Source organism: Linepithema humile, chromosome 6, assembly GCF_040581485.1.
Source record: "Linepithema humile isolate Giens D197 chromosome 6, Lhum_UNIL_v1.0, whole genome shotgun sequence".
Classification (NCBI taxonomy): Eukaryota; Metazoa; Arthropoda; class Insecta; order Hymenoptera; family Formicidae; genus Linepithema; species Linepithema humile.
In genome coordinates this window covers 9,385,174-9,412,392 of record NC_090133.1, presented here as the reverse complement: position 1 = coordinate 9,412,392, position 27,219 = coordinate 9,385,174, and the positions used below count along the sequence as shown (strand labels likewise).

Genomic DNA, 27,219 nt, shown 5'->3' with positions numbered 1-27,219 from the left:
GAATTTTGGTGTTTTTATCGGTTGCGAGTAGGCGGCAGGGTTTAGGGTCCGTCTGCTGCCTTTTTAGGCAAGGTCGTTTCTTCGATTATTTTTCTTATGTATTCTAAGTAGTCCGGAATGTTCGTTATCTACGTACTGAAAAGCTTTTTCCTTAATCGGATCATTCACTCCGTCTGTTGATAAATCGATCTTTTCTTTTTCGGTTAATGATAACGCTTGTATCAAGTTTAACTTGTTCTCCGCATAGTCTATGCATTTTGCATATCGCGATTTTCAGAATTTCTGTCTGATTCTAGTCAAAGTGGCTCTTTGATTGGTGTAGATTTTACACTAAACGATTTATACCTATCGGAGAAGCAGATGTAGTACTTGGTACGCGTACTAAATAATCGGTGTAAACTAAACCATAGTCAAAGATTCGCATCGTAATGTTTTCTTGAACTTTCGAGCTCAATCAGCTATATAAGAATATTACATATATTTAACCACGCTAGACTCACCAACTGAGCAGAGTCAATCGAAGTCGACTTGTGTCATCGACAAAAAGCAACACAAACGTAAGGGCCTATCCAGACAAACTGCATAGTCGCATAAATATATGCATAAGGAAATTGATTGGTCCATAAGCAAATGCATAAGGAAATGGACCAATCAATTTTCTTATGTTTTTGCATATGTTTATGCAGCTATATAAGTTTGTCTGGATAGACCCTAATGGAAAACAGAAATGGTACTAGGAGTCGACTTGTGTCGACTTGCGTCACTAAATGGAAAACACCCATACCAGACCGCTAACTCAAGTCAAATCATGACCCCAAAATCTATGTACTAAATTCTCGCGCATGCGTAACGTTGATAAGATAGCAGTCACGTTTTAATTGATGTTATGTATGAGCTATATGACTACTATGTATGATGTTTATATGTGTATGTATCGGTCAGTTAGATACATTGAACTATATACCATACTGGAACGAGCACAGGCTACCCCCTCCATTCGACAAAACGGTCAAACAAGGCAGTGACTCGGTACCGGATTTCTCTTTCTATCTCGTCTACTCTCGACTAATAGTAGCTGTGAACACGTGACCAAAACTGTTGGTTAGATAGAGAGATCCGGGTCCGAACAGCTATCTCCATCTGACCGGTCGAGAACAAAGGCGTGCTCGTTCCAGTATGGTATATATTTCAATGGTTAGATATCGGCACAGATATTCGCCATATTCTTTTTCTATCAGCATTGCGCATGCATGACCATCATATTACATGGTTTTTGGGTACCAATTTTATGTACAATATGAATGGGAGTTAGCGGTCTAGTGTATAGTATAGATGCTATGCACGAAACGGAACGTCATTGACTACGTCTACACGTCACCCTTAATCGGGTTTAATAACATCTGTATTTATAAAACTGGCCAATTACAGTCATTCCATTTTTCAGAGGTTTCCACTTTGCCCGCTCTCCCCACTTTGCCCGTTATACTTCTCCTATGCGCAGACCGGGAGTACTCTCTCGCTGAACAGAATATAGACACGTCTATAAATTTAAGAACTTAATAATTGTATGTATAACTGTAATACAGAGGTTATAACGTCCAAGTAAAACGTAACATAATTATGTATGTAGGTTAGGGTTTGGTCAAATTAAACAAATGTAATCATAAAATACTGTGAAATTGTGTGTGAAAACTTAATTAATGTAAAAGATTATATGTCTTCAATATAATAATTGTGTGTAAACCATAATACAGATGTTATAACGTCCAAGTAAAACGTAATATAATTATGTAGGTAGGTTGGGGTTTGGTCAAATTAAACAAATGTAATCATAAAATACTGTGGAATTGAGTGTGTTAAATGATTTTATTAAATAAAATCTAATATCTGTAATCTATTAAAGCCTTGTGTCCACGATGCTAGAACTCGGTCCGAGATCTCGGACGGAGGGAAAGTTACTAGAACTCGGATCATGTACACACTGAACTTGGATGCAAAACTCGAATAAGAAGCTCGAACGAAAAAATGCGTTGCGTCCCATTTTTCGGTACGAGTTATTGCGAGTTATTAGATTTTACTAGTTTCTTTTACTATCTGTTAAGACAAAATATAAGATACTTATAGTGATACGAGATACTGTGAACAATATAAATAATATTTTAGTAAGTAATTATAGAATTGAAAAAATAAGAGAAATATAATTCTTAAATAAAATAAATTAATAAGATTAATAATTAATAAGATTTACATAAGTAGTTATTATTAGTTTTAATGCAGATTAAATTAGACATTAAAAATATATTATAACCTATATATACATATTATTTTTCAAGAAAAGTATAATTATATATAAAATTGATTTTCAGAAAAAACTTTTTTTATAATAAAAAATGGATAATAAGGAAAATGTTAAAATTTTATTAATGTTATATCAACAACATTCTTGTTTATATGTTACAAAAAGTGTTGATTATCATAATCGTATGAAACGAGATCAAGCTTTACAGATAATCTGTAATCAGTACAAAGAATTAACAGGACAACCACTAACAACTGAAATTGCAAAAAAAAAATTAATAATTTAAGATCACAATATCTGGACCATCTAAATAAAATAAAACATTCGAAATCAAGCGGTGCATCACTTGATGATATCTATAAACCAACTTGGCAATATATAACATAGATCAGAAAATCATCGTAAAGAATCGTAACTCGATTACAACGCTAACTATATTCAGCCAAGTATAAATATTATTGTTCGAGGACTCGGACCGAGATCTCGGATTGAGTTCTAGCATCGTGGACACAAGGCTTAAGAACAACTCAGAGTGCGTTCTACTTAACGTCTACAGCGTTCGCAACACCCGTTAACTCGTTCTACTTAACGACCGCGGTCGCTGTGGTCACACTTGAAACGTCATAGATGACGTCAATGACCGCATTCAGCGGACTCAACAGTTGGACAAAGTTACTAGATTTTCCGCTGAATGACGCTGTTAATTTGTTGGCTCTAAAAGTAAGAGCCAATCACGTTCGATTGCTACTGAACGGTTTGTTTCGTTGAATGCGCCCAATGATTGCGACCGCGTCGAACTCACGACGCCCGTGGTTCAAACGTGGGTCGTCGTGATCTTAGCTATTTTCGCGCGTGTTTTTAAACTAGAATGTTCGTAGTGTTTGACAGTGTTTGACAATGTCGTCGCAAATAATTCCTTTTTACAATACTAAAAGCGACACAGTTATAGAAGTAAATTATCAGAAGAAGATGCCGTGGTCGTCTAATGCGTTCCACTAAAATTTTTGCTCGCGACGTTTGCGAGCTAGTGGAACGCGCAATTTTGTGGTCGTGGTCGCGGTCGTTGCGAGCGTTAAGTGGAACGCACCCTCAGTAAACGCTCATGTAACTGATATTTTCTGCTATATAACCAGAAAGTATCAGAAAAATATCATTGATATGTAATTTATTTACATGTAAATATTATTATTCTGTACTAATACAAATATTTTAGATGTAGTATTGTCATCGCATTATAATTTTCAAGAAATGCATTTTCAAAAGACTGCGAGTGAATGATTCCGCTGAGTAAATTACGATTTTCAAGGGAACAAAAACATGGACGTGAAGTAAACGCACATGATCTTACCAAAGAAAACTAAAATAAATAATGCATTGATTTTCAAATAATTTTCTTAATTATATTATGATATTTAGTAATAACAAGCTAAAAAAACTATAAAAAAATACAATGTAAAACCAAAATAAAATCTTACACACACATACATACTTAAGTCTTACATACACATTATATATGTATACTATAAAAACATATATGTATGTTACTTACTATGTAACTGGTTACTTTATAATATTTAATGTTATGAATCTGAGATATATATATATTATAAACTTTATAACCAAACAAATCTAATCATTTAAATTTTCCGCTCCCTGTACTGCGTAAGACTCATATAGCCGTAAGGAGAGGGAAAACCTCTCGGAGCCAACAACTAATAGAAGAAAATGATATATATTACATCGCTGCATTTACTGGGAAATTAATAAACAAAATTGCTCTTAGATTCCTGCACATTCCTGCTATGTCATTTTACTTAATATATATGAGAAATTCTCAGTTTGACCTTGAATACCTTTGTAAGTCAGGCCATTAGCAGGTGTGTATTTTTATCTATCATTCTTTCTATTCCATTTGTAGAAATATTTTTTTTCTTTTTTTCTTTCACTTGAATTTAAAATATAAAACAGCATTTTTTTTTTAATTACTTTTAATTGAGAAAAATAATTTACTTTTACTGTAATTTGTTTTAACTATATTTGTTTGAATGCTTTTTGCGTCATTTTTATTGTGTATTAAAAATATAAGTTTGAATTATCTTCAATGTTTATTGTCTTAGGTAATGTGTGTGCGTGCGTGCGCGCGCGCGCGCGTGTGTGTGTGTATGTGTGTGTGCATGCGTGCTGCAATGTTTGTAATTATAATTAATCAAAAACTTTAATATATAATTAATATATAATTAATATAACATAATTTTTATCTTTTTTTATATTTATTGAAAGAAATGTTAATATTTTTTTATATTTTTTAGATGATGGTGTAACTATCATAAGACGAAGCAATAAGGAATTAGTAGAAGAGCCTTTTGATAACAATATCAGTAAGTAAAAAATTCTTTTAAATAGAGAAATGTCTTTCTAAAAATAGTTTTTATAAATATTTTTTTTTTTAAATAATGTATCACAAAAAGAAAAAAGAAACATTTCTGGAGAACGTAAGCAAATGTCTAAACGTTCAAAACTGAATGATAATTCAGAAATCAAATTAAATTTTGATGAAAAAGAATTACTAATTCTCGAAGTACAAAAACGGCCACCATTGTGGGATTATTCTTTACCTTTGATGCAACGTAGATGTACAATCAAACAACGATTATGGGCAGAAATAGTTTTGGCATTAAATGGTGAGTATAAAAAAATAATTTCTAAAAATATCTAAATACAAAAAATACCAAAAATAACAATAAATTTATATTCTTTATAGGTAAAATAAGTATAGAAAAAGCACAAAAAAAGTTTAAATCATTGCATGATACATATCGTAAAATAATACAATCAGAAAAACGAATGAGTGGATCTGCTAGGAGGGATACAGTACAAAAGTGGGCTCATTATCTTTCTATGAGTTTCCTCAGAGATATAAATATAAATATTAATATAAATATAAATATTATAGAGATTTAAATATAAATATTTAAATTTATTAAGTAATTATATGAATTATATATTAAAGTGTTCCATTAATTATAAATAACATTACAGCACTGTGTCTAATATAAATAGTAGTGATGTCGATTCAAGCTCATCATTAACGAATGATGAAAATAATTCAGGATACATCAAAAAAGGTACAATAAAACATGTGAAATTATTATTATAAATAATTATGTTATAAATAATTATAAATAATTGAAAAAAATGCGTTTCTATAATTTAGATTTTAATGAAGGAAGAAGAAGAAACAAACTGATACCTCAAGTGCAATAGACAAAGTCGTAGATGCCATATGTAAAGAAGATAAAATAGCTCTTCCTCCGATACCAGAACCTAATGAGATGGATTCTTTTTTATCTTTAATAGGATTTAGATTACAAAAACTAACATCAAAGACTAGGTTTAAAATAATGCAACAAATATTGCAGTTAATATACGAAATAATTATGCAAGAAGACATTAATGAATAATATTTTATATAATACATAAGATATTCTTTTCTTTTTTCAAAATATATTTTAAAGTTTTTTAAACATTTGTTTGAATTAATATTTTTCTTGATACTTTTAATTAAAACGTTTGCATTAAATGATTTTTTTACATGTCATTTTTCATAATCTTAATGAAGGAAGAAGAAAAAAAAGTGATAGTACTGTTACGTCCTACATCCTACACGGTTCTTCTTTGCGCAACTTTCTCACAATCAGTCGGTAAAACTCAAAGAGATCCCCAATGGAAATTTGTCCGTTACATATCTTATCGAGAAAAAAAAATATACATATATATCTTAATGGAAATTTGGCCTTTACAAATAAAAATAAAACCATAAAACTCACTAAGATTATTTCAGACACAAATCGAGATTTCCGATAAGATAAATTGTCCTTTGAGTTTCCGGGGACGATCACGTTTGCACCGATAAAATTTTATAGCGTCTATACTAAATACCACCACCAGGTACCTTGTCTCATTTCCGCCTATCCCGACATTAATCCTTAAGTTCGATTTCCTATTGGAAATCTATCTTTATTACTTTCCTCCACCCCAGTGATGCGATCTTTCCCACAGCGGTCCCGGCTCCGCTGCCTCACCAACCTTACAGAAGCGCTACGTCACGTATCCGTGTGAGCTCAGCCGTTCAACCAATGGAAGAGAGCGAACATCTCCCTTCCACCGAGCCGACACAACAGACGATAAATGCATGCTACTTGCATGTTAAAAGCAAGCGTTTCTGATTCAGAAAAGAAATTCTGAGGCGAGTGGCTGGAATATTAGAGATTACCTGTTCGAGACCTGCTTCGTGCAACTTTCTTTTCTTTTTTCCGCATTTGTTTCTAACATAGTAAATCATTAGATAATATTTTTTTGCCCAAAAAAATAATATTTTCTATTTATTATTAATATTCGCATATGTTAAACTAACAATTTTAGAAATAATACAGATCTGCTATTGTCAATAGAAAAATGAAGTTATTTTACAATGTTGCAACAAAGTGCTAATTTAACATATGCGAATATTTTTAATAAAGATAAAATAATTTCTTTTAGCCAAAAACATTATCTAATAATTTTCTTAAAATAAATATCGAAAAAAGAAAAAAAGTTACAAAATCACAGTTTTCAAACACGAGATTTTTAATATTCTTGCCATTCGCCTTACTCGTTTAGCCATGCTTACTATTTTACATTTATCAACATGAAAGATTACACACCTGCAAAGCTTTTAATTATTTATTTTAAACTACTGCATATTAGCAAGAGTTACTGCAGTAACTACATATACATGTACTGTGAAGATTAGTGGAGGAACACAGTAACATATTAAAAATGCAGTCAAATAGATGTAAGATTAGTAATTTTATTAGTACTATTAATAAGTAGTGGTCTCCCGTACCACCTTTGAGGTTTCACTTATGGCGCGTTCGATTTTTTTTTAAGTGGATCGTCGCCTGGAGCCCTATTGTACCACTTTTTTACACCTGTTATTTACAGGTTAAAATAATTTACAGTAGTTGACACTGTATTTTTGTATCTATATACTTACTGTATTTTGTATACTCACTGTACTTGTACTTTTGCGCGTTGCGCGTATATTGGCGAATTGGGAAAATTACTTACTTTATAATTTTCTATAAATACAAAATATATTTTGCTATCAAGAGTAATGAGAAATACAAGGTGTCCCATTTTAAACGACACCTGCATTTATCGTCTGTTATGTCGGCTCGGTGGAAGGGAGACGTTTGCTCTCTTCCATTGGTTGAACGGCCGAGCTCACACGGATACGTGACGAGCGCTTCTGTAAGGTTGTGTGAGGCAGCGGAGCCGGGACCGCTGTGGGAAAGATCGCATCACTGCTCCACCCTAAGATTTCCTCAAAGATCTAAAATCTTAATTCGTTCCCTTCAGAAGGAATACCTCCCTTCCAAAATAAAAAAATTTGGGTATAAAAGGAAGAGACCCAGCGAGAGTTAGAGTGCCGTCACATACAGCCCGTAATCCGTAATCCGCACCGAAAGCCCGCAGAAGTTACTAGGTATTTCGTCCGTAACGTTACGTGTGTTTTTATCTCCTTGTGTTCCATGGAGCCGTAAATACAGTCGTAAGGCCGGAGCACAGACTTTTACATAAAGCATAACGCATAAGCATAAGGAAATTGATTGGTCTATATATAAGCATAAGCAAATGCATAAGGAAACGGACCAATCAATTTCCTTATGCTTATGCGTTATGCTTTATGCAAAAGTCAGTGCTCCCGCCTGTAACGGTAGTACTATTTTTTATTTAACAAATTATAATTATTTATTTGTATTTTATTCATAAGAAAACTACAGAATATATTATAATTTTAACAAAAGTTTTAATTAAATCGTTAAATTTAGTTAAATAAATAAAATTTAAAAAAGCATTACTAGCAATAACTAGTAACTTGTAGTAACTTTTACAGAAATTTCATGGAATTACGGCTCCATGGGACACAAGGAGATAAAAACACACGTAACGTTACGGACGAAATACCTAGTAACTTTTGCGGACTTCCGGTGCGGATTACGGATTACGGGCTGTATGTGACGGCACCCTTAGGCCGGCGTCACATAGAACCCGTAATCCGTAATCCGCACCGGAAGTCCGCAAAAGTTACTAGGGATTGCGTTCGTAACGTTACGTGTGTTTTTTCTCCTTGTGTCCCATGGAGCCGTAAATACACACGTAACGGTATTACTATTTTTTATTTAACAAATTATAATTGTTTATTTGTATTTTATTCATAAGAAAACTACAGAATATATTATAATTTTAACAAAAATTTTAATTAAATCGTCAAATTTAGTTAAATAAATAAAATTAAAAAAAGCATTACTAGTAATAACTAGTAACTTTTAGTAACTTTTACGGAAATTTCATGGAATTACGGCTCCATGGGACACAAGGAGATAAAACACACGTAACGTTACGGACGCAATCCCTAGTAACTTTTGCGGACTTTCGGTGCGGATTACGGATTACGGGTTCTATGTGACGCCGGCCTTAGGGTGCCGTCACATACAGCCCGTAATCCGTAATCCGCACCAGAAGTCCGCAAAAGTTACTAGATATTTCGTCCGTAACGTTACGTGTGTTTTTATCTCCTTGTGTCCCATGGAGCCGTAAATACAGACGTAACGGTAGTACTATTTTTTATTTAACAGATTATAATTGTTTATTTGTATTTTATTCATAAGAAAACTACAGAATATATTATGATTTTAACAAAAGTTTTAATTAAATCGTCAAATTTAGTTAAATAAATAAAATTAAAAAAAGCATTACTAGTAATAACTAGCAACTTGTAGTAACTTTTACGGAAATTTCATGGAATTACGGCTCCATGGGACACAAGGAGATAAAAACACACGTAACGTTACGGACGAAATACCTAGTAACTTTTGCGGACTTCCGGTGCGGATTACGGGCTGTATGTGACGGCACCCTTAGGTAGTTAGAAAGTAGCCAGTTAGTTAGAGAGTAGACAGTTAGTTAGAGAGTTAGCCAGTTAGTAGAGAGAGACTTTTAGTATTATCCGAACAGTTTGAATATTGGAACTTAGAAATAATTCGTAACATATTTAAGTGACTGTAAGTGTTTGTAACAATATAGATTCAGTAAAGTGTTTGTTAAAACTATTCGATCTCTTTTCTCGTGTACAACCTACACCCTACCTAACACCCAACCCAGTTATTTCTTTGAATCAGCACTCAGAACTATTTGCTCCGGTGCGGACCACCGCACGTTGTACTTGGTTTCTGTATCCCCGCTAATCGTTGTGCGGACCACCGCACGCTTTTAGCCTGAAATTTTCGGATTGACGACATTATCCTTATGCCCAAATCTAATAGCGTTTTCGATTATACAGGATTTGAACGACCCAGGGTTGATCAATCACTATTTTACTATAAATGCAAGTCTTTCATTGGTGGAGAGGTTGCAATGACGTCATTAACCAACCCTGGGTCGTTCAAATCCTGTATAATCGAAAACGCTATAAGACGCGACGTGGGGGAGTAAAATACCGTGCGCGCCAATTACTTCTCCAGTACACGAGACCGGTTACGGAAAATAACTCAGAATACATCGGCGTTCAAAGAAACTATTTTGACTGTGAATACGAGGATCTGTGCAACGCCTCCGACCAGTTTTCCCGGCGCGAAGGATACAACGCTCATCGGCCGTGGCCCTTCACTCTCATCCCCCTCAGCTGCAATCAATCCCCGATCGACTCAGTGCGGATACCACTAACTGACCCCAGGAAGATCAAGTACACCTCAAGGCCGACTACACCTGGACTTTAGAATTGGAGATCTAAATACATTTCGAAGACATCCAAGTAGTAAGTCTAAATTTCATAATCACTCCTCTCTTTCTCTCTCTCTCTCTCTCTCTCTCTCTCTCTCTCTCTCTCTCTCTCTCTCTCTCTCTCTCTCTCTCTCTCTCTCTCTCTCTCTCTCTCTCTCTCTCTCTCTCTCTCTCTCTCTCTCTCTCTCTCTCTCTCTCTCTCTCTCTCTCTCTCTCTCTCTCTCTCTCTCTCTCTCTCTCTCTCTCTCTCTCTCTCTCTCTCTCTCTCTCTCTCTCTCTCTCTCTCTCTCTCTCTCTCTCTCTCTCTCTCTCTCTCTCTCTCTCTCTCTCTCTCTCTCTCTCTCTCTCTCTCTCTCTCTCTCTCTCTCTCTCTCTCTCTCTCTCTCTCTCTCTCTCTCTCTCTCTCTCTCTCTCTCTCTCTCTCTCTCTCTCTCTCTCTCTCTCTCTCTCTCTCTCTCTCTCTCTCTCTCTCTCTCTCTCTCTCTCTCTCTCTCTCTCTCTCTCTCTCTCTCTCTCTCTCTCTCTCTCTCTCTCTCTCTCTCTCTCTCTCTCTCTCTCTCTCTCTCTCTCTCTCTCTCTCTCTCTCTCTCTCTCTCTCTCTCTCTCTCTCTCTCTCTCTCTCTCTCTCTCTCTCTCTCTCTCTCTCTCTCTCTCTCTCTCTCTCTCTCTCTCTCTCTCTCTATCCTCCCCTTTTGAAAATTGCACGAGGTTCCGCCCTTGGTAAAAGGAGTTAAGTCTCTTGACCTGAAAAGGGAACCACAAACGATTGGTTGAGGCCTCTAACAGCGTAATATCGATCCTTACGATCGTTGACCTGTTCTCAGCCAAGGAAAATCGTTCGGCTCGCGCGGTCGCCTCCTCTCATACCGACCAGCAAGCAAACACCACAAATTCATACTTTTATTGTTGCGTCCGTCCGTATGCCTGATTCCGCTCCTTTCCCTTCAGGTTAGGACGTAACAGTACAAAAGGTGATACTTATTTTTATTTGCATTATATTTTTTTAATATAATCATATATTATTTGAAATAAGAATATTTTGTTTCATATTTTTTATTATGTTTATTATGTTATTAAATAATATATTTAAACATTCAGTGAGCTTTAAAGTAAATATTAAAGTGTTTCTAAATAAAATAAATTGAATAACTAGTTGAAGGTTTTATTTTATTCTTACTTAATTATATCTTTCTTAATATTTATTAATAAAGCGAGTGTACGAAAAAATTATCCGAACAAAATCAATGAAAAACTTTTGGCAGTTTTGATAAACGATAAATGAAAAGGAAATTGTTGTAGAAAATGTTATTAAATAAATTCAATATTTATAGAACGTTACAATCATGGATTTTATCACGCAATCTTTTCTGTATAAATACAAAAAATTATAATTGAATATTATTAAATTGTATAGCTCTTTTAGTAAAAATAATTACAAATTATTTACGCTATTAGCCAGAGCAATTCCTAATGCAATTTATGAGAATATTTCCAAGAATTAAATGTAAAATAATTTAAACATGAATATATTCGATCAGATTTATATGCTTAAAATAAAAAGTTGCTAATCAACAATCATCTCGTATTTCTTTCTTGAACAGGTTTGTAATACATAATTGGATGCTGTCTACTGATGTGAGTCGTTGCTTTTCCACAAGCATTATTAATCGGTGTCAAGTTTTTTTATTATTTTGACACATCAACGAAATTAATCCGACTAAAAGTTTAACTGAATATTCCTGCAAACACATTCATGTATTTTATATTTTATCAAGTAATAATTTTTAATATAATAAATAATTTTATCTGTTAAATTAGCGATACGTACTTGAATTAGCGTGTCAATGTAATTAGAGTATTGAGACATGACATTACATGTCATTAAAGACAACTAATTACGAACTGTATAGTGAATCGTTGTTGATTTGCTAAAAGAACAAATAAACATATTCCAAATCACTCTCTAGTTATATGTACATGATAAAGAATTATAATGTAAACTGATGTAAACTTACAAGATCTGATGTAAAGAATAAGTATATAAAAGCTTGTTTAAATATTATTATTAAATTGCCATGATACAGCTTTTTCGGTATTAAAATATTTGCAGAAGTTTTCACGAATTTCGATTGCGTTTTGCGTACTATTGTTATTACCACATAGAGTAATATCTTTCAATGCACTATCTCATATCTTCTCTCCAAGATCCAGGAACAAACTCATCAAGTCTATTTTGATCAACAAGTGCTTCATCAACATATTGGTTTACTCCGATATCTTGCTTACGAAGCCAGTTGTGCAGACATACAATAGCTTGTATTATTTTCATGGATTTTTCTACCGTACAAATAATTGGTCGTTTCAAAATTCTCCATCGGCTCACCAAGATACCAAAAGTATTTTCAATCATTCTTCTGGCTCGACTCAGACGGTAATTAAATATAGTTCGTTCTTGATTTAAACTTTTTCTAGGATATAGTCGAAGTAAATATTCTGTTAACTGAAATGCTTCGTCTCCGACAAGCACATAAGGTAAAGGTAATCCATCTACTGTAAGAGATTCTGGTGTTGGCAGATTCATTTTACGATTGTTAAATTTATGATCTATTATAGAATCTCTAAAAATTCTACCATTACTGCGTCGACCATAACCTCCGATGTCCACAAAGATTAAAATATAATCTGCATCGCAAATTGCAAGTAATACAATACTGTGACTATGTTTATAAATAAAATATGCAGAACCTGCATTATCTGGGCACTGAAAAAAGATTTCAAAAATTTTTAATTTATTCTTACGCACACACACGCACGCACGCACGCACACAGAAAGAGAGAGGGAGAGGGAGAGGGAGAGGGAGGGAGAGAGAGAGAGAGAGGGAGGGAGAGGGAGAGAGAGAGAGAGAGAGAGAGAGAGAGAGAGAGAGAGAGAGAGAGAGAGAGAGAGAGAAGACACGGAGAGTGTGAGTGAGTTTATGTGTACGTGTACATACCTGAAGAAGAACATGTTTCCCATCGATTGCACCAATGCAAACATTAAATTTTCATTTTGTCTTAAAGTTTTTAGCAATGTTTAACCAATCATCTTGATTTAAACAAAAAGGAAGTACTTTCTTCTGCAGACAATTCCAAATTGTGTAACATGTTTCTTCAATGACTTTACTCACAGTTGTTAATCCAACAAGATATTGATAAGAAATCGATGTCATCGAATCACCAGAAGCTAGGAATCTAATCAATATAAAAAATTTGATATTTATAAAAAAAAAATTTATGTATAGATAAGTTAAGTAAATCAAAAGTATATAACAAAATCAATTCTATGAATTTACTTTAGTGTCAGACATAACCGTTCTTCCGCAGATAGAGGCTCCCGGATCACTGTTTGTTTCACAATAAATGGTGCTACTAAATTTAGTAACTCTTCAAATTGTGTAGGAGTCATACGAAAATAATTTCTGAATTGCATTTCTTCTAAAATAATAACAAAAAAGATTACGTGATAAAATCCATGATATCGTTTCATAAATATTGGATTTTTCCAAAAACGTTTTTTACGATAATTTCTTTTTTATTGTTGCAATTCATTTATTAGAACTGCTACCAAAAGTTTTTTACGTCGTCGGTTTTGTTTCAATAATTTTGTGAATTCTGATAACCATATATATCTTTTTCTTAGCATTTTCGATAAAAATGACCGCTGACTGACGCTAAATTTGACGAGAAACTCTTTTCATGCATTTCTCACAATCCAGCGTCAACTTTAATCACGTAACCTATTTTAACGCTAAAAATGAGCGGCGAGCGTCAGCGTGAAAAGGCATCTTGAGTGTATCGAAGTTCGATATCAAAACATCCGGTATCGATACTGTTAAATATCCAATCGTATACAGTATAATATACAGTAGCAAAAGTATCGATAAAAATATCGATATATCGGACCTTAAAATATCGATACTCGAAATATCGATACTGTATCGCCCATCCCTAGAGTGCGTTCGGGGAGCTTGCTACCGCACCAGAGAGAAGACTGAGAGTGGACATGCCCGTGTTACGTCCTGATCAGACTTCACGATTCTTTTCTTTTCATTAAATACCAGACCTAGTAAACACGGAACCAACAAAAAACTCTTAAAGATTAATATAACGCTAGAGTTGTTTTTCTCACGAGACACCAGAAGCTCGAACTTTCTCACAGAGAAAAATAGCAAAGGGGATAGATATTTGAAAATACCTTGGTCGGTCAGCGTGCCTAACGTCGTCAGAAAAATCATAAAAGTCAAAACTTGCGGTAACCGGAGTCTTTAGTCGACTCCAAAAGTTTAAAGTAAGAAATAAAAACTGGCACCAGCTAGCCATATACTTCGATTCCGCCTACGGGAACCCTAGCTAGTAGATAGGGTTTTACCGAGTGACAATCGGGCAATGACCACAGTCGTACGCCTAGAAGACATGACACCTGATACGGTGCACGTGTTCAGTAGGTCTGGGAAACCGAGATGCATTAATCGCACTCTCCACGCGACCCCAGGGCTACGCGACAGTCGTAAACTGTCAAAATTATTAGATCAGTGACTCAATGCCTCGCGAACTCATATACCGATTCTCAACCCTCCAATCCGAAAGCCGGGAATCGGGGCAAGCACCTCTATAGACCACCCTTCATTCCGTCGTACGGTCTAAAGACTACGCCCACCTAGATCTTAAGACACTGAGATGCACTCCACCTATACTAATTAACACCAACCGGGTTACGCCACCTCAAAAACCTACCCCCGTCGCATATGGACCCGAAACGACGCTATTCCTTATTTGTTAGGGCCCTTTTTTTCCTACCCCCATTCCAAGTAACCTAATTACCTAAACCTAATCCTATTAGCTAAAAATGACGCCACCCTCCCCCACATTAAAAATCTTCTCACAAGACTTGTAACGATGCAGCATGCATCGTCACGGCTACGGACCGAACATCGTCCGTAGCCAAAAAGGGCGCATCGAGCGCCGATAAAAGTATCATAAACACCGACGGTCAATCGCCGGACGGCCCCCCCACACCCGACCGTTTTCGAAATTTACCAGGTGGGGGTCCGCCGGCTAAACCGCCGATGCTTGCCGATCCTTCGCTAGTCGGGGGGCAGCCGGGTATAAAAGAGGCCCGGCTGTACGCTTTTGTACCAGATCCTGTTCACTGCTCGCCAGTGAACATCCTATCGCGAGAGCACTCGTGATCCTCGAGAATACTCGAAATCTATGCCCAGCAGGTCCACGAGCACGAGCATACTCGTGCACCGACCGAGCATACTCGGCCCCAGGAACCGCTTCCATACGTTACGGGCACACCCGTATCCTCGCCGAGCATACTCGGCTCTAGATCGCGATACGAGAATACTCGTATTCCTGCCGAGCATACTCGGCCACCAGGAACCGTCCTCCGTTCCTCCGTGCGAGCATACTTGCACGTTACCGAGAATACTCGGCCTCGATCCTCGCATACGAGCGCACTCGTATAATAACCGAGCATACTCGGTTTCGTCACCTAAATACGAGCATACTCGTATATTACCGAGCGCACTCGGCTTCGTTCTTACATACGGGCATACCCGTATACCGCCGGGAATACTCGGCTCCACGTCAGATCACCGGCCATTGCAGGACGCGGGCAATACGCGCGTCCTCGCTCCCGTCTTCATCCTTTTAAAATCGGGTCCTCAAATCCGGCAGGCAATCGCGAACTAATCGAAGCAACAGCGAACATCGAAATCACCGCGCACGCGCCCGAGCATATCGATCAGTCGATCGACCATCGACGCCGCTCGAACGTATCGATCCACGCGCTCGCAGTTGTCTAGAGCAGCGCTCGGAATTAGTTGCACATTTCGGGCCGATTCCCGAGACGACGCCTCCTGTTCCCCCACTACCGCTCGGCCGCTGGCGGCCGAGCCACCGATAGCTCTGGCGCAGGAGCGTTTTATATAAGAAATAGGCTGGGTTGTTGAGGCACCTCTCAGAAAATAGTAATATTTTCTTTGCTACATAAATAATGTTTATTTTCATTAATAATTAAATATATATATATATTATGTATTAATAAAAATAAACATTATTTATGTAGTGAAAAAAATGTTACGATTTCCCGAAAGATGCCTAAACAATCCAGCCTATTTCTAATATAAAACGCTCCTGAGCCAGAGCTATCGGCGGCTCGGCCGCCAGCGGCCAAGCGGTAGTGGGGGAATAGGAGGCGTTGTCTCGGAAATCGGCCCGAAATGTGCAACTAATTCCGAGCGCTGGTCTAGAGACAACTGCGGCACCCGCGCTTGCGCCGACACTTGCTCGTCACCGTACGACCCCCGTTACACATTGTTCATCACCGCCGAGATAAATTATAACCCGCGTTCAAACAAACATATTAAACGCTCTGTATCCACACGGATTTGTATATAGCAGACTTCGTCAGTTGAGAAAATAAATCTTATTTTATTTTATTCTTTCGTTTTACTCATTTCATCCGAGCATTCTTTTACGTGCCCCCAACCGACCGAACTCCTGACTCCGACGAGTTATTCCGCGTAAAACAACGTACCGTTTCAGACTAATTCCTATTCGATCCCCGCTTCAAAAACCTAAGATTTTCCAAATGGATCTACCCCAAGGAAAGGGTATAAAAACCCGTGTTTTGATGGCTCCAAACGCAATTATACACAATTATTCACTCAGTTCTTCAAGCAGTTTTTGCCAAGTTCTTCACACAGTTTTTCGAGTAGGTCGGGCCGCGAATTAAAAAAGTCGATACTTTGTTGCGACCAAGTGGTGCATCTCAAGTAGAGGGTCCATCACCCTGACGACACCATCCTGCAGCAAGGTGCCCACACGTTTACAAAAGGGTTCGACGCATATACAACACCATCCCTCAACGGGGCGCCTGCTCAGAACCACCGAACATATTCAACCCGATCCGAAACTATCCTGCAACGAGTAAGTTAGTTCATTTGTTTTTATTTTTCCTCTTATTAGTATTCTCTTTGTTCTTATTATGTGCTCCGTCCCTATTTCGTTTAAAATTTTTTGTGTTGATTATCAGTGAGAACTGAACATTCGCCGCGACCCAACAATTGTCGGAACCGTTCGGACCTCTCGGCATTCGCTCTCTGCCTAGCCATATTTCTCCCACCATACATTAGATACGCGGCGAGGGTCACCGTAAGACCCGTTAGAATTAGGCGACACACCCTATGTAATAACTCTCGTACAACCACACACACGCAAACCGACCCACCTCCTGTATTACCATCGATTCCTCAGGAATCTCGTCAACAACCTCCTCAACCTTTTCCCGTGCTTGACCTTTCACCATTTCCTACTCCCAGGTCTATCTCTCCGATCCTTAAAGAGCTCCTAGAGTACAGACCCCTTTCGCTTGTCCGTTTCCACCCTCCCCCAGTAGAGGCTCAACTGGAGGAACTCCCACATAACGATCTGGAGTTCGACAACATATCCGTCAACTCCGAAGCCACCACTATAGAATACGTCGAGCCTCCTCCGTATCTTCCTCACCCTGTATTCACAGGGTTTGACTTCCTAAACCTAGTCCTCTCCCCTAAGGAATAACCCACACACACACACACACACCCACACTTGTAAAGAATACACAAATAAAATTATAAACGCATGCGATTAAGAGTTAAGTTTTTGTATCCTAATTATAAATTCAATCAAATTAAAATATTAAGTCTTTGGTAAATTAAACTTTTGTTCTTTTTCATTTAACCACACCCTCCTCGTTCGTCACCCCCTCACATCTTCCTTCTCAAATTGCGCACAAAGGTTCCGTCCCGGGTAAAAGGGATTCAATTCCTTGACCCAAAAAAGGAACCACAAGCGGTTGACCTGTCGACGGAGTAAAAACGACTCTTCCAGTCGCTGATCCGTCGCAAGTCCTAAACGTGCCGCTCGGCTCATGCGGTCAGGCCCGTTTACGTTGATCGCCAAGCCCAATGAAAAAAAATTCAACATCTATCAGGACGTAACACCCGCATTTTTCGTGTTTTTGTGGGCTAGCGCCTCTATGTGCACAAAACGTGCACATTGAACTACGTAGCCGATGTCCACGAATCCCGTAGGTAATGTCCACGACTTTTTGGTTCCAATATGTGCTATATCTACAAAGTGTCGGTAATGCATACTTGTAAAACATGATTATGTATATCAATCAGATTTAAAATATAAATACACACGTATTGTAAATACATGTATTATAACATTTGTTTTTGCATTTACAGTTTATTTAGCAAAAGATCAGTTAATTTCAATAACCTGTGTAATTTGAAAATGTACATTTAAATTATTTTAATAAATTACTTCTATAATTTCGCGCGCGCGCGCGCGTGCGCGCGCGCGTGTGTGTGTGTGTGTGTGTGTGTGTGTGCGTGCGTGTGTGTAAATAAATATTGCATTTTTGTTAATATTTAAAAAGATAATAAACTCTTATAGATATTTCATACAATAATGACCAATAACTTATTTTGAATATTAACAGCCAGGGTTGGGCGTTTACACGTAAACTATAATAAATGTAAAAATACTCGCATATTAAACACGAATGCAAGCTAGACAGTAAAAACAATCTTTTCATTTATAATTTGAGAGGACTATAATCATGAACCGCCGCAAGCAAGTGTGCAAGTTGTGCACCGCACAAAGTTTCATTTAACAATTAAGTTTTAAAATTTAATTCTACATTCTTAACACTACACATACACAAAATTTTGTGTGCTTGTTCTGGAAGACTTTAATTTTTTCTAAAACAAATATTGTATATCAATTGAAAAAAACCGTGTCATAAAACTTGAAACTATATTGGTCGGATCGAATACTTGTTTATTTTTTAAAATATGACTACCCTAAAAATTGCCCTTTTTAAAAATTGTATTTACCAATCCTTTATAAATGAGATATTGTCAAAAATTATTTTAAAAATATCTTATTTATAAAAGATTGATAAATAAAAATATGCAACAAAAATGAATGAAATAATGAGACAACAAAGGACTTTTTGAAATTTTTTAATTTGGAAATTCATAATTAACAGTTCAATATAACAGAATCATAAAAAAAATTTGAAACATTGTGATTTATAATTACAGAAAAACAGGTCATAACAATTCTTAACACGTTTTCACGTCACAAAATTATTCGCTCACGCTACGAACCGACTAAAACAAATGCAGTCTACTAACTTCGATGGGTATTTGTTTCTGATTGTTGCTTAAGATAGTCAGTATAACGTAGAAAAGCATTCAGTAAGCATCGATTTCTATTTATATACAATAATTCATTATCATGGGCAAAAAAAGCATAGAAACAAATCTTGAAGTTAGGAAATTAATTATTTTTTATTGAAAAAATAGTAAATCTTTAAGAGAAATTGGAAGTATTGTTTGTAAAAGTTATTTGACGGTGCGATACGTTATTAAACGATACAAAAAAGAAGGACGAATAGCAAATAAAACTGGCCGTGGTAGAAAGAAATTATTAAATTCCTCATAGAAGAGCGTTTGTAGTTACGAAAGTTAAAGAAAATCCGAAGATTAGTGCTCTCCGAATAAACTCACTTCTTCAAAATTTCTCTGAAAAAGAAGTTTCTCACGAAACAGTTCGAAGAGTACTACGGAAAAAATACGCAAACATTCTATTACAAGCAAAACTGAGTTGCAAAATAGATTACAAAAGGAATAGCAAAAAATAAAGCGATTATTTAAAAAAAATAGTAGGATCGATGCCAAAAAGACTTGCCGAAGTTATAAAACAAAAAGGGTATCCCACTAAATATAAATTTTATTAAAATAATAATTTCTACAAAATGAGCGAATAATTTTATGACGTGGAAACGTGTAAAAAATTGTTATAACCTGTTTTTCTGTAATTATAAACCACAATGTTCCAAATTTTTTTACAATTTTGTTATATTAAACTGTAAATTATGTATTTTCAAATTAAAAAATTTCAAAAAGTCCTTTGTTGTCTCATTATTTCATTCATCTTTGTTGCATTCTCGACTGAGCGAATAATTTTGTGACTCACAGTATATATATATATATATATCATCGACAGTCCTGAAAGAGATTATCAGGAGACGCGGTAGTGTCTCCGGCCAAATTCAAAAAACGACACTACTAAGTCAGGAAAAGAGTCTCTGGCAAAGTTCAGAAAATGACACTACTAAGTCTCTTATCCTGCGCGCACAAAGTCGACTTTTCGGGGGTTTGTAGCAACTAAAATATAAAAAATTTTATAAAAACACATAGTATGTCCTGAAAGGTGGCATCGCCACGAGTAATTTGGGTCGAAAAAAATTAAAATCGGTCCAGCCGTTCCGGAGATACATGCGATTAAAAAGTGATGTTTTTCATTTTTAATTAAGAAACGTCGTCTCCTTCTTCTCCTCTGTCCGCAGGGGCGGATGAAGAATTTGCGGGACCCAGGGTATTATTTATAATTTACGGAAATTTCTCGCACCAAGTGCCAAGAGTCGACGATTTCGACTTCCCCGAGTTGCGCTACGGGAATTCCTCGCACCAGGTGCCAAGGGTCGACGAATTTGACTTTCGCGAGTTGCGCTACGGAAATTTTTCGCACCAGATGCCAAGGGTCGACGAATTCGACTTTCCCGAGTTGCGCTACGGAAATTCCTCGCACCAGGTGCCAAGGGTCAACGAATTTGACTTTCGCGAGTTGCGCTACGGGAAATTTTCGCACCAGGTGCCAAAGGTCGACGAATTCGACTTTCGGGAGTCGCGCTACGGGAATTTCTCGCACCAGGTGTCAAGAGTCAATAAATTCGAGTACCCCGAGTTGCGCTACGTGAATTTCTCGCACCAGGTGCCAAGGGTCAACGAATTCGACTTCCTCAAGTTGCACTACGGAAATTTCAAATAAATTTTCAATTAAATAATTGAATATTTTAATAATTCAAGGCCATACATATTTGTATGGTATATTTCAATAATTCTGTACATTTCTGTACATTTTTACATTAACTTAATTACATATTAACTAAATTATTTTACATTATAATACGTCTTGTGTTTTATATTGCATTTACGTCATGTGAAATAGATGTTTTATTGGTAATGTTAGAAAATAACTAATTACATAAGTCTTGTGTTTGATATCATAGTTACGTTATGTGAAACATAATAAGTGTCATTTCGAATGTTTTAACTAAATTATTTTATGTTTAACATGTCTCTGATTTGATATCATAGTTTTATTTCGCATATTGTAAAATTTTAACGTAACTGTGATATCAAACCAAAGATATTTCATATCAGCTATTTATGGGTTCATATCAATGGGACAGTGAAACCAAAGACATATTACAACTATAAATAGTTTAGTTTCAATATTCGAAATAAAACATCTGTTTGACAGAATGTAAGTGTGATATGAAACAAAATACTTGTGTTAGAATGTAAAATGATTTAGTTAATATATAATTGAGTTAATATAAATGTTACATCCAAAATGTGCAAAAATAATTAAAAAATAATTTAAATTCTGTCACATAATTAATTTTGTACATTTATATAAACTTAATTACATATTAACTAAATTATTTCACATTCTGACACAAGCATTTTGTTTCATATCACTTGTGTTCTGTGAAACAGATATTTTATTGGTAATATTACAAAATAACTAATAATAACATAAGTATTGCGTTTGATATCACAATTACGCTATGTGAAACATAATAAGTGTCATTTCGAATGTTTCAACTAAATTATTTTATGCTTAACATGTCTTTGATTTGATATTATAGTTTTATTTCGCATATTTTGTAAAAATTTTAACATAACCGTGATATCAAACCAATGATATTTTATATCAGCTATCCATGACTTCATATCAATGGGACAGTCAAACCAAAGATGTTTCAACAAAAAATAGTTTAGTTTGAATATTCGAAATAAAACATCTGTTTCACAGAATGTAAGTGTGATACAAAATACTTGTGTTAGTTAAATTTTTTTCAATCAAATTTTGATCAGTTTTATTTATACATTTTATGTATATTTTATGTTTATTTTAAATTTGCAGCTTGAATAATATATCAGTTATTTTTCATGTTGGTGATATATTAAAAATTTAGATAATTATCAAAATATAAACATATTGGAGTGTTTTTTTATAAAGCAAGCACATACTATCTATGTGCTGTATATTTTATGTATGTTTATTTTGAATTTACATCTTGAATAATATATCAGTTACTTTTCATGTTGGTGATATATTAAAAATTTAGATAATTATTAAAATATAAACATATTGGAGTGTCTTTTTTGGAACTTGGCCAGATCTTATCATTTATGAATTTTTGTGCTATAGTTTTATAAAACCATTTCCTAGTACAGTTCTCGGAGTTTGTTGAACATTTCTGCCGATTTCCGCGGTATACGCCTTCTTTCTTCTCCTTACCGCGCTCGCCACAGCCGCTAGGGCCAACGCCGCCGAGCGTTAAGAGCGGCACTATCTAATTATGAGTGGATTCTTCTCCCTATTTATTAAAATTTAAAAAAATTTATTAAAATTTATTAAAAATAAATTTATTATTAAATTTATTAAGTGAAAATATTTCAATAGATTTCCACGTCACCCATGAGGTACTAATGCTGACGCATTTTTATCTTCAGTGGAGTGGACCTACTGGAAAAAATAGTTAAATAAAGTACAATATAAGCGCATGCGGATAAGATCAGCGGGATTTCGAGCCCAAGCACATCTCACGCACACACGAAACACTGTACCTGTGTAACGCGCGCTCGGCTAAAAATAAGTTCAGCGGGTCGACCGAGCGTAACAGATAGATAGAATTGACGGCCCGGATCAAAGAATTCGCCCAGCGCTTGAAATCCTGTAAAAGTATTATCCAAACGTCTCAGAGCATGAAAATTTTGAAAGTCGCAAAATTAATTTTTTTAAATATAGACTTGTAGAGAACGACGAGATGCAACTTTTTTCTATTTGCAGTTTTTTTGTTCGATGCTTATTTTTAATAATAAAAATAAAAAACTGAAAAATTTTTATCTCCAAATTCAATAAGATTTTAAGATATAAATCGTCGTAATTTGGCCAAATTTTATTGAAATTGTTTGAAATTTGGTATACGCATGCAGTATAGTCTAGCGATGCCTACAAAACAATAAAGAAGCTGAAAATGCCTATTGTTTAATAATAATTAATTGCAAATTGAGGCCAATCGGTAACCACGTTTTTTTAGTTTCGCCGACAAAAAGTATCGAGAGAACTTGAAATTTGGAACAACTTCCAGTGATACATTTGTTCCTCACTATTGAAGGAAGATTTCTGGACATTTTCAGATCGATTCATTGAAAATTTGCGGAAATATGCATTTTATAAGAAAACATGCGACGCCGGCAATGATAGCTAAAATCTTTTTGTCTCTTGGTGCTCTTTGTCATTATATGACAGTATACTAATACTTTTAGAATTTTTTTGAGCCCAGTCAAAGTTTCTCGAATGAAAGAATGGCATCGTTCGGTTTACTAAGGGGCTAGCTCGCATAGCTTCCCTTTTGAACACAGCACCTACACTGTCTGAAGCACCTTTACATGTGCAGTGGCATGATAGTTCCATTCCGCTGCAACACCAAAATTCTCTTCGTGATGCATTAGATTCATCATCTGATATTTATTTTTAAAATGCTGTTTTGTCCCATCGCTAAAGTAGATTACTCTTCTTAGCTCAGGAATTATTATTTTCAATTCAGGAATCAGCATCTTTTGTACAGTATATACAGCAGCTGTGTAATGAAGTGTACTATCCGACAAAAAAATAAAACTTTTGTGTTCAAGTTCTAACTCTTTTTTATAGTAACACGACAGGAAAGACAGTACATTGTGAATTATTAAAATGGAACGCCTGCGATGCATCTTGCACAACATACTTGTAATTCTCAGAAAAATCTAATACTGCAAGAACTTCTCCTTTTTTTTAATTCTCTTTTCTTTCCTGATAGAATCGAGATTGTTCTTTTGCAATGAAAGAATGAGGTTTTAGAATGATAAATTTGTCACAAAATTCATCGACAAATTCCGACGACGGAAGAATTTGCGTCTGAAGAGTTGATCTGTCAGTTGTTGTCCAGACACTGAACTGTATGTGGTGAATATCTTTCTCATCTAAGAGTTCTTTCAAATGTTTTTTTAGTTCAATAATACTAGGACATTTACTGCATTCACCAATATAGCAATTTTCATCAGGATTTTTGCACACGATTTGGCGTAAGCAATCTTTATAATCATGTAAAATCACATTGAAATCTTTAGTAAGATTATTTAAATTGACAGAGTCAATCATCAATTTGCAATTTTGATGTATCGTACAGACACCGAATGCGTACCATTCGCACCAGCAAGTATACAATGTTTTGGTCGGAGTTGGGCAAATTTACTAAAACTAACATGACAGTCAGGATGGCATTTACTATAAATATCATAAAGACCTCTTAAGTCTGAAAGGAGAAGACGTTTCTGAATCAAATCTCTGCCCTCGTCATTTTTTACTGAAACCATATCTTTCATACCTGGCATGATTCTGCTATTTTCGTCACTATTGTAAAAATCTTTAATTCGTGTAACAGTACTTTCCGGCAATGGTTTACCATTCTTAGCAGTTGTTTCTGCTAAAACGCCCTTAGATGCTTTCAATTCTCTAGCTTTTTTTGCAAAATACCTAGAACAGTTGAATTCCTGAGAAATTTGACTTAGACTTCATGCATCTGGTACTACAGTCAAAATCGTCAATCTCAAAGGATCATTAATTTCAAGAGTGGAAAATTTTTCTTTCAATCCACTCAACATATCTTCCAACTTAATCTCTCTTTGTGATTTTATGTTGCATTCAATTCCACTGAAAGATAATGAAGATGCACCGGAAGATACAGAAATATTCTGTTCAGTATCATGAGTACAATTATCAAACGTTTTATCAAGACTCGATGAGACGTGCGTATCTTCATTCATGCGAGGATATTTCATTTTCCTACATGCTGCACAAATTTTAGCATTATCTGGAAATTTTGGGAATAATCGTTTGATAACACTCGAAATGCATTGAAGATCTTTCCCTCTGTGATCTTCCACATTGTAGGGATTGCAACATCTTTTACCGTGTATACTGGACATATTCAAAATCAAATTCTAAGATTCACGATCAAAAATAGTACAGATAATAGAATTTTCTGTAGTATTGTTCTGAGAGCAGTCCTAAAAGAACGGTTAAAAGTAGCTCTGAAAAGAACTGTTCGAAGAAAACCTCAGAGAAACGCTCAAAGCACAAAAAAGCCCAGAACCATGGGAGTCGGATATACAAATCCAAATATTAAAGCGTTTACGGAAAATTTACGGAATCACAATTAAACGTTTTTTAACGTTAAAATGTTGTAATAAATGGCGATAATATCGCGGTAGAGAAACTCTCTCGAATGTGTACAAAATGGATTTCACGATCTTATTTTATGAAACTTTTTTGACTAGGCTCAGAAAAAAAATAATGATCCAGTTGAATTTGATAATTTTGCCACGCGCCCATGGAGGATTTGAATTTTGTTATAAATTTTAATAGTTTTTCGATAATCTTTAGACCAAATAGGTCGATAAATACGAATTTAATGATAAAATTTTAAAATCGCGTCCCAAATATACTCCTGATACCAAGTTTTATAAAAATCCGTTAACTTCTTAAATTTTTCAATATTTTTGGTGGTCGTATTAGATCCGCCATTTTGAATTTTCAAAATCCGATTTGAGATTTGTATTCAGCATACAGAAAAACTCTTTGGTATTAAGTTTTACAAAAATCCGTTAATTTCTTAAATTTTTTAAATTTTTGGCGGCCATATTGGATCCGCCATTTTAGTTTAGACTCATGTGACAGTGCACAGATAAACAGAGTACTCGAAAATGTTAATTGGAAGAGAAAAACGTCGAATGAATAATCGCTACACTTATAATTACCGTTTTTATTATTTTTTTTTGGTTTTCTGAAATTTTAAGTATGATCCAATTAAATTTGATAATTTTGCCACGCGCCATTGGAAAGCTTACATTTTTCTGTAAATTTTAAGATTTTTTCAAAAATTTTTAGATCAAATAGAAAATGGGCAGCATGGGTGTAAAGTTGAGAAAGAATGCCCCATATATATATATATATATATCTTTATTAGTGCAGCTATTATCAAAACAAAAAATATTTTTATGTATTCTTGTTAAGAGTAATAATTGTAAATTATATGTAATATGTTAATTGCATAATGTAATAAAAACATATGCACATATTGTAACTTGTATTTTAGTAATCTTCACAAAATAAAATGTTTATATGATAGTATAAAGTTAATATGTTTACATAAATTTCCAGGTTAAAACACTGCACTGTTAGTTTAGTTTAATATGTCGTGGCTCCGAAGGTTCTTCCCTCTTGCGGCCATCTGGTTCGGCAGAAGAGGGGTGATAAAGGAAGCGGGAGATTTAAAAAGAGAGGTTAGACATTCTTAGAAAAACTTCAAAAGCGTGTAAGGTTTCGGGAGTTGGATTTTTTAGTAAAATAGTAGTTGAATAAGGGGGGTTGATTCCAGTTTTTAGTAATTCCGAACGAAAAGCAGTTCTAGCACTGTTATAAAGTGGGCAATTCCATAAAACATGTTCAATGTTTTCAGATTGATAGCCACATTGACACTTCGGAGAGTCGATAATATTGCATCTGGCAAGAGAAGCATTTAAATTGTAATGGTTACTTCTTATGCGAGTTAAGGAAGAGATCAATTTCCGATCTGAAGATTAAAAAGGATAGAACCAGGGTTTTTTGTTTCTGTTGTAATAATGTTTGAAGTAATGACCTTTTATGTTTTTCCAACGATCCAAAAAGGCAAAAAATCTTGAATATGCTTTTTCTTTGAAATGATGAAAAAAATCAGAATAAGGAATGGGTGCATTTAAGTTATTACCATATCTTATGGCTAAATTTGCAAGGCGGTCAGCCATTTCATTACCGTCTATCCCTATATGAGCGGGGAT

The 27,219-nt window shown here is 35.3% G+C and overlaps 2 protein-coding genes and 2 pseudogenes across 3 annotated transcripts in view; 2 read left to right on the top strand and 2 right to left on the bottom strand.

The window, feature by feature from the left end:
- Positions 1-4,982, top strand: part of LOC137000507 (rab effector Noc2-like) — a 103,618-nt gene extending 98,636 nt beyond the window's left edge. Inside the window, exons 6-7 of one of the 2 annotated variants that reach the window (XR_010890756.1) lie at positions 4,609-4,677; positions 4,768-4,982. Coding sequence is in view for 1 of the 2 variants with exons in the window: in XM_067357307.1 (XP_067213408.1) it covers positions 4,609-4,620 (12 nt within the window). In the remaining variant the exon portion in view is untranslated. Of the gene's footprint in view, positions 1-4,608 lie in introns of both variants that reach the window. The other variant, XM_067357307.1, reaches the window with a different exon arrangement.
- Positions 4,800-6,324, top strand: LOC137000508 (uncharacterized). The gene is made up of 4 exons (XM_067357311.1): positions 4,800-4,980; positions 5,061-5,178; positions 5,339-5,424; positions 5,514-6,324. Exons 1-4 carry the CDS (start codon positions 4,800-4,802, stop codon positions 5,561-5,563), a joined length of 435 nt encoding a protein of 144 aa, XP_067213412.1. The 3' UTR covers positions 5,564-6,324.
- Positions 6,325-10,816: 4,492 nt separating this feature from the next.
- On the bottom strand, positions 10,817-17,477 carry LOC137000439 (uncharacterized; annotated as a pseudogene).
- An 8,701-nt stretch (positions 17,478-26,178) lies between these two features.
- LOC137000438 (uncharacterized) lies at positions 26,179-27,219 on the bottom strand (annotated as a pseudogene).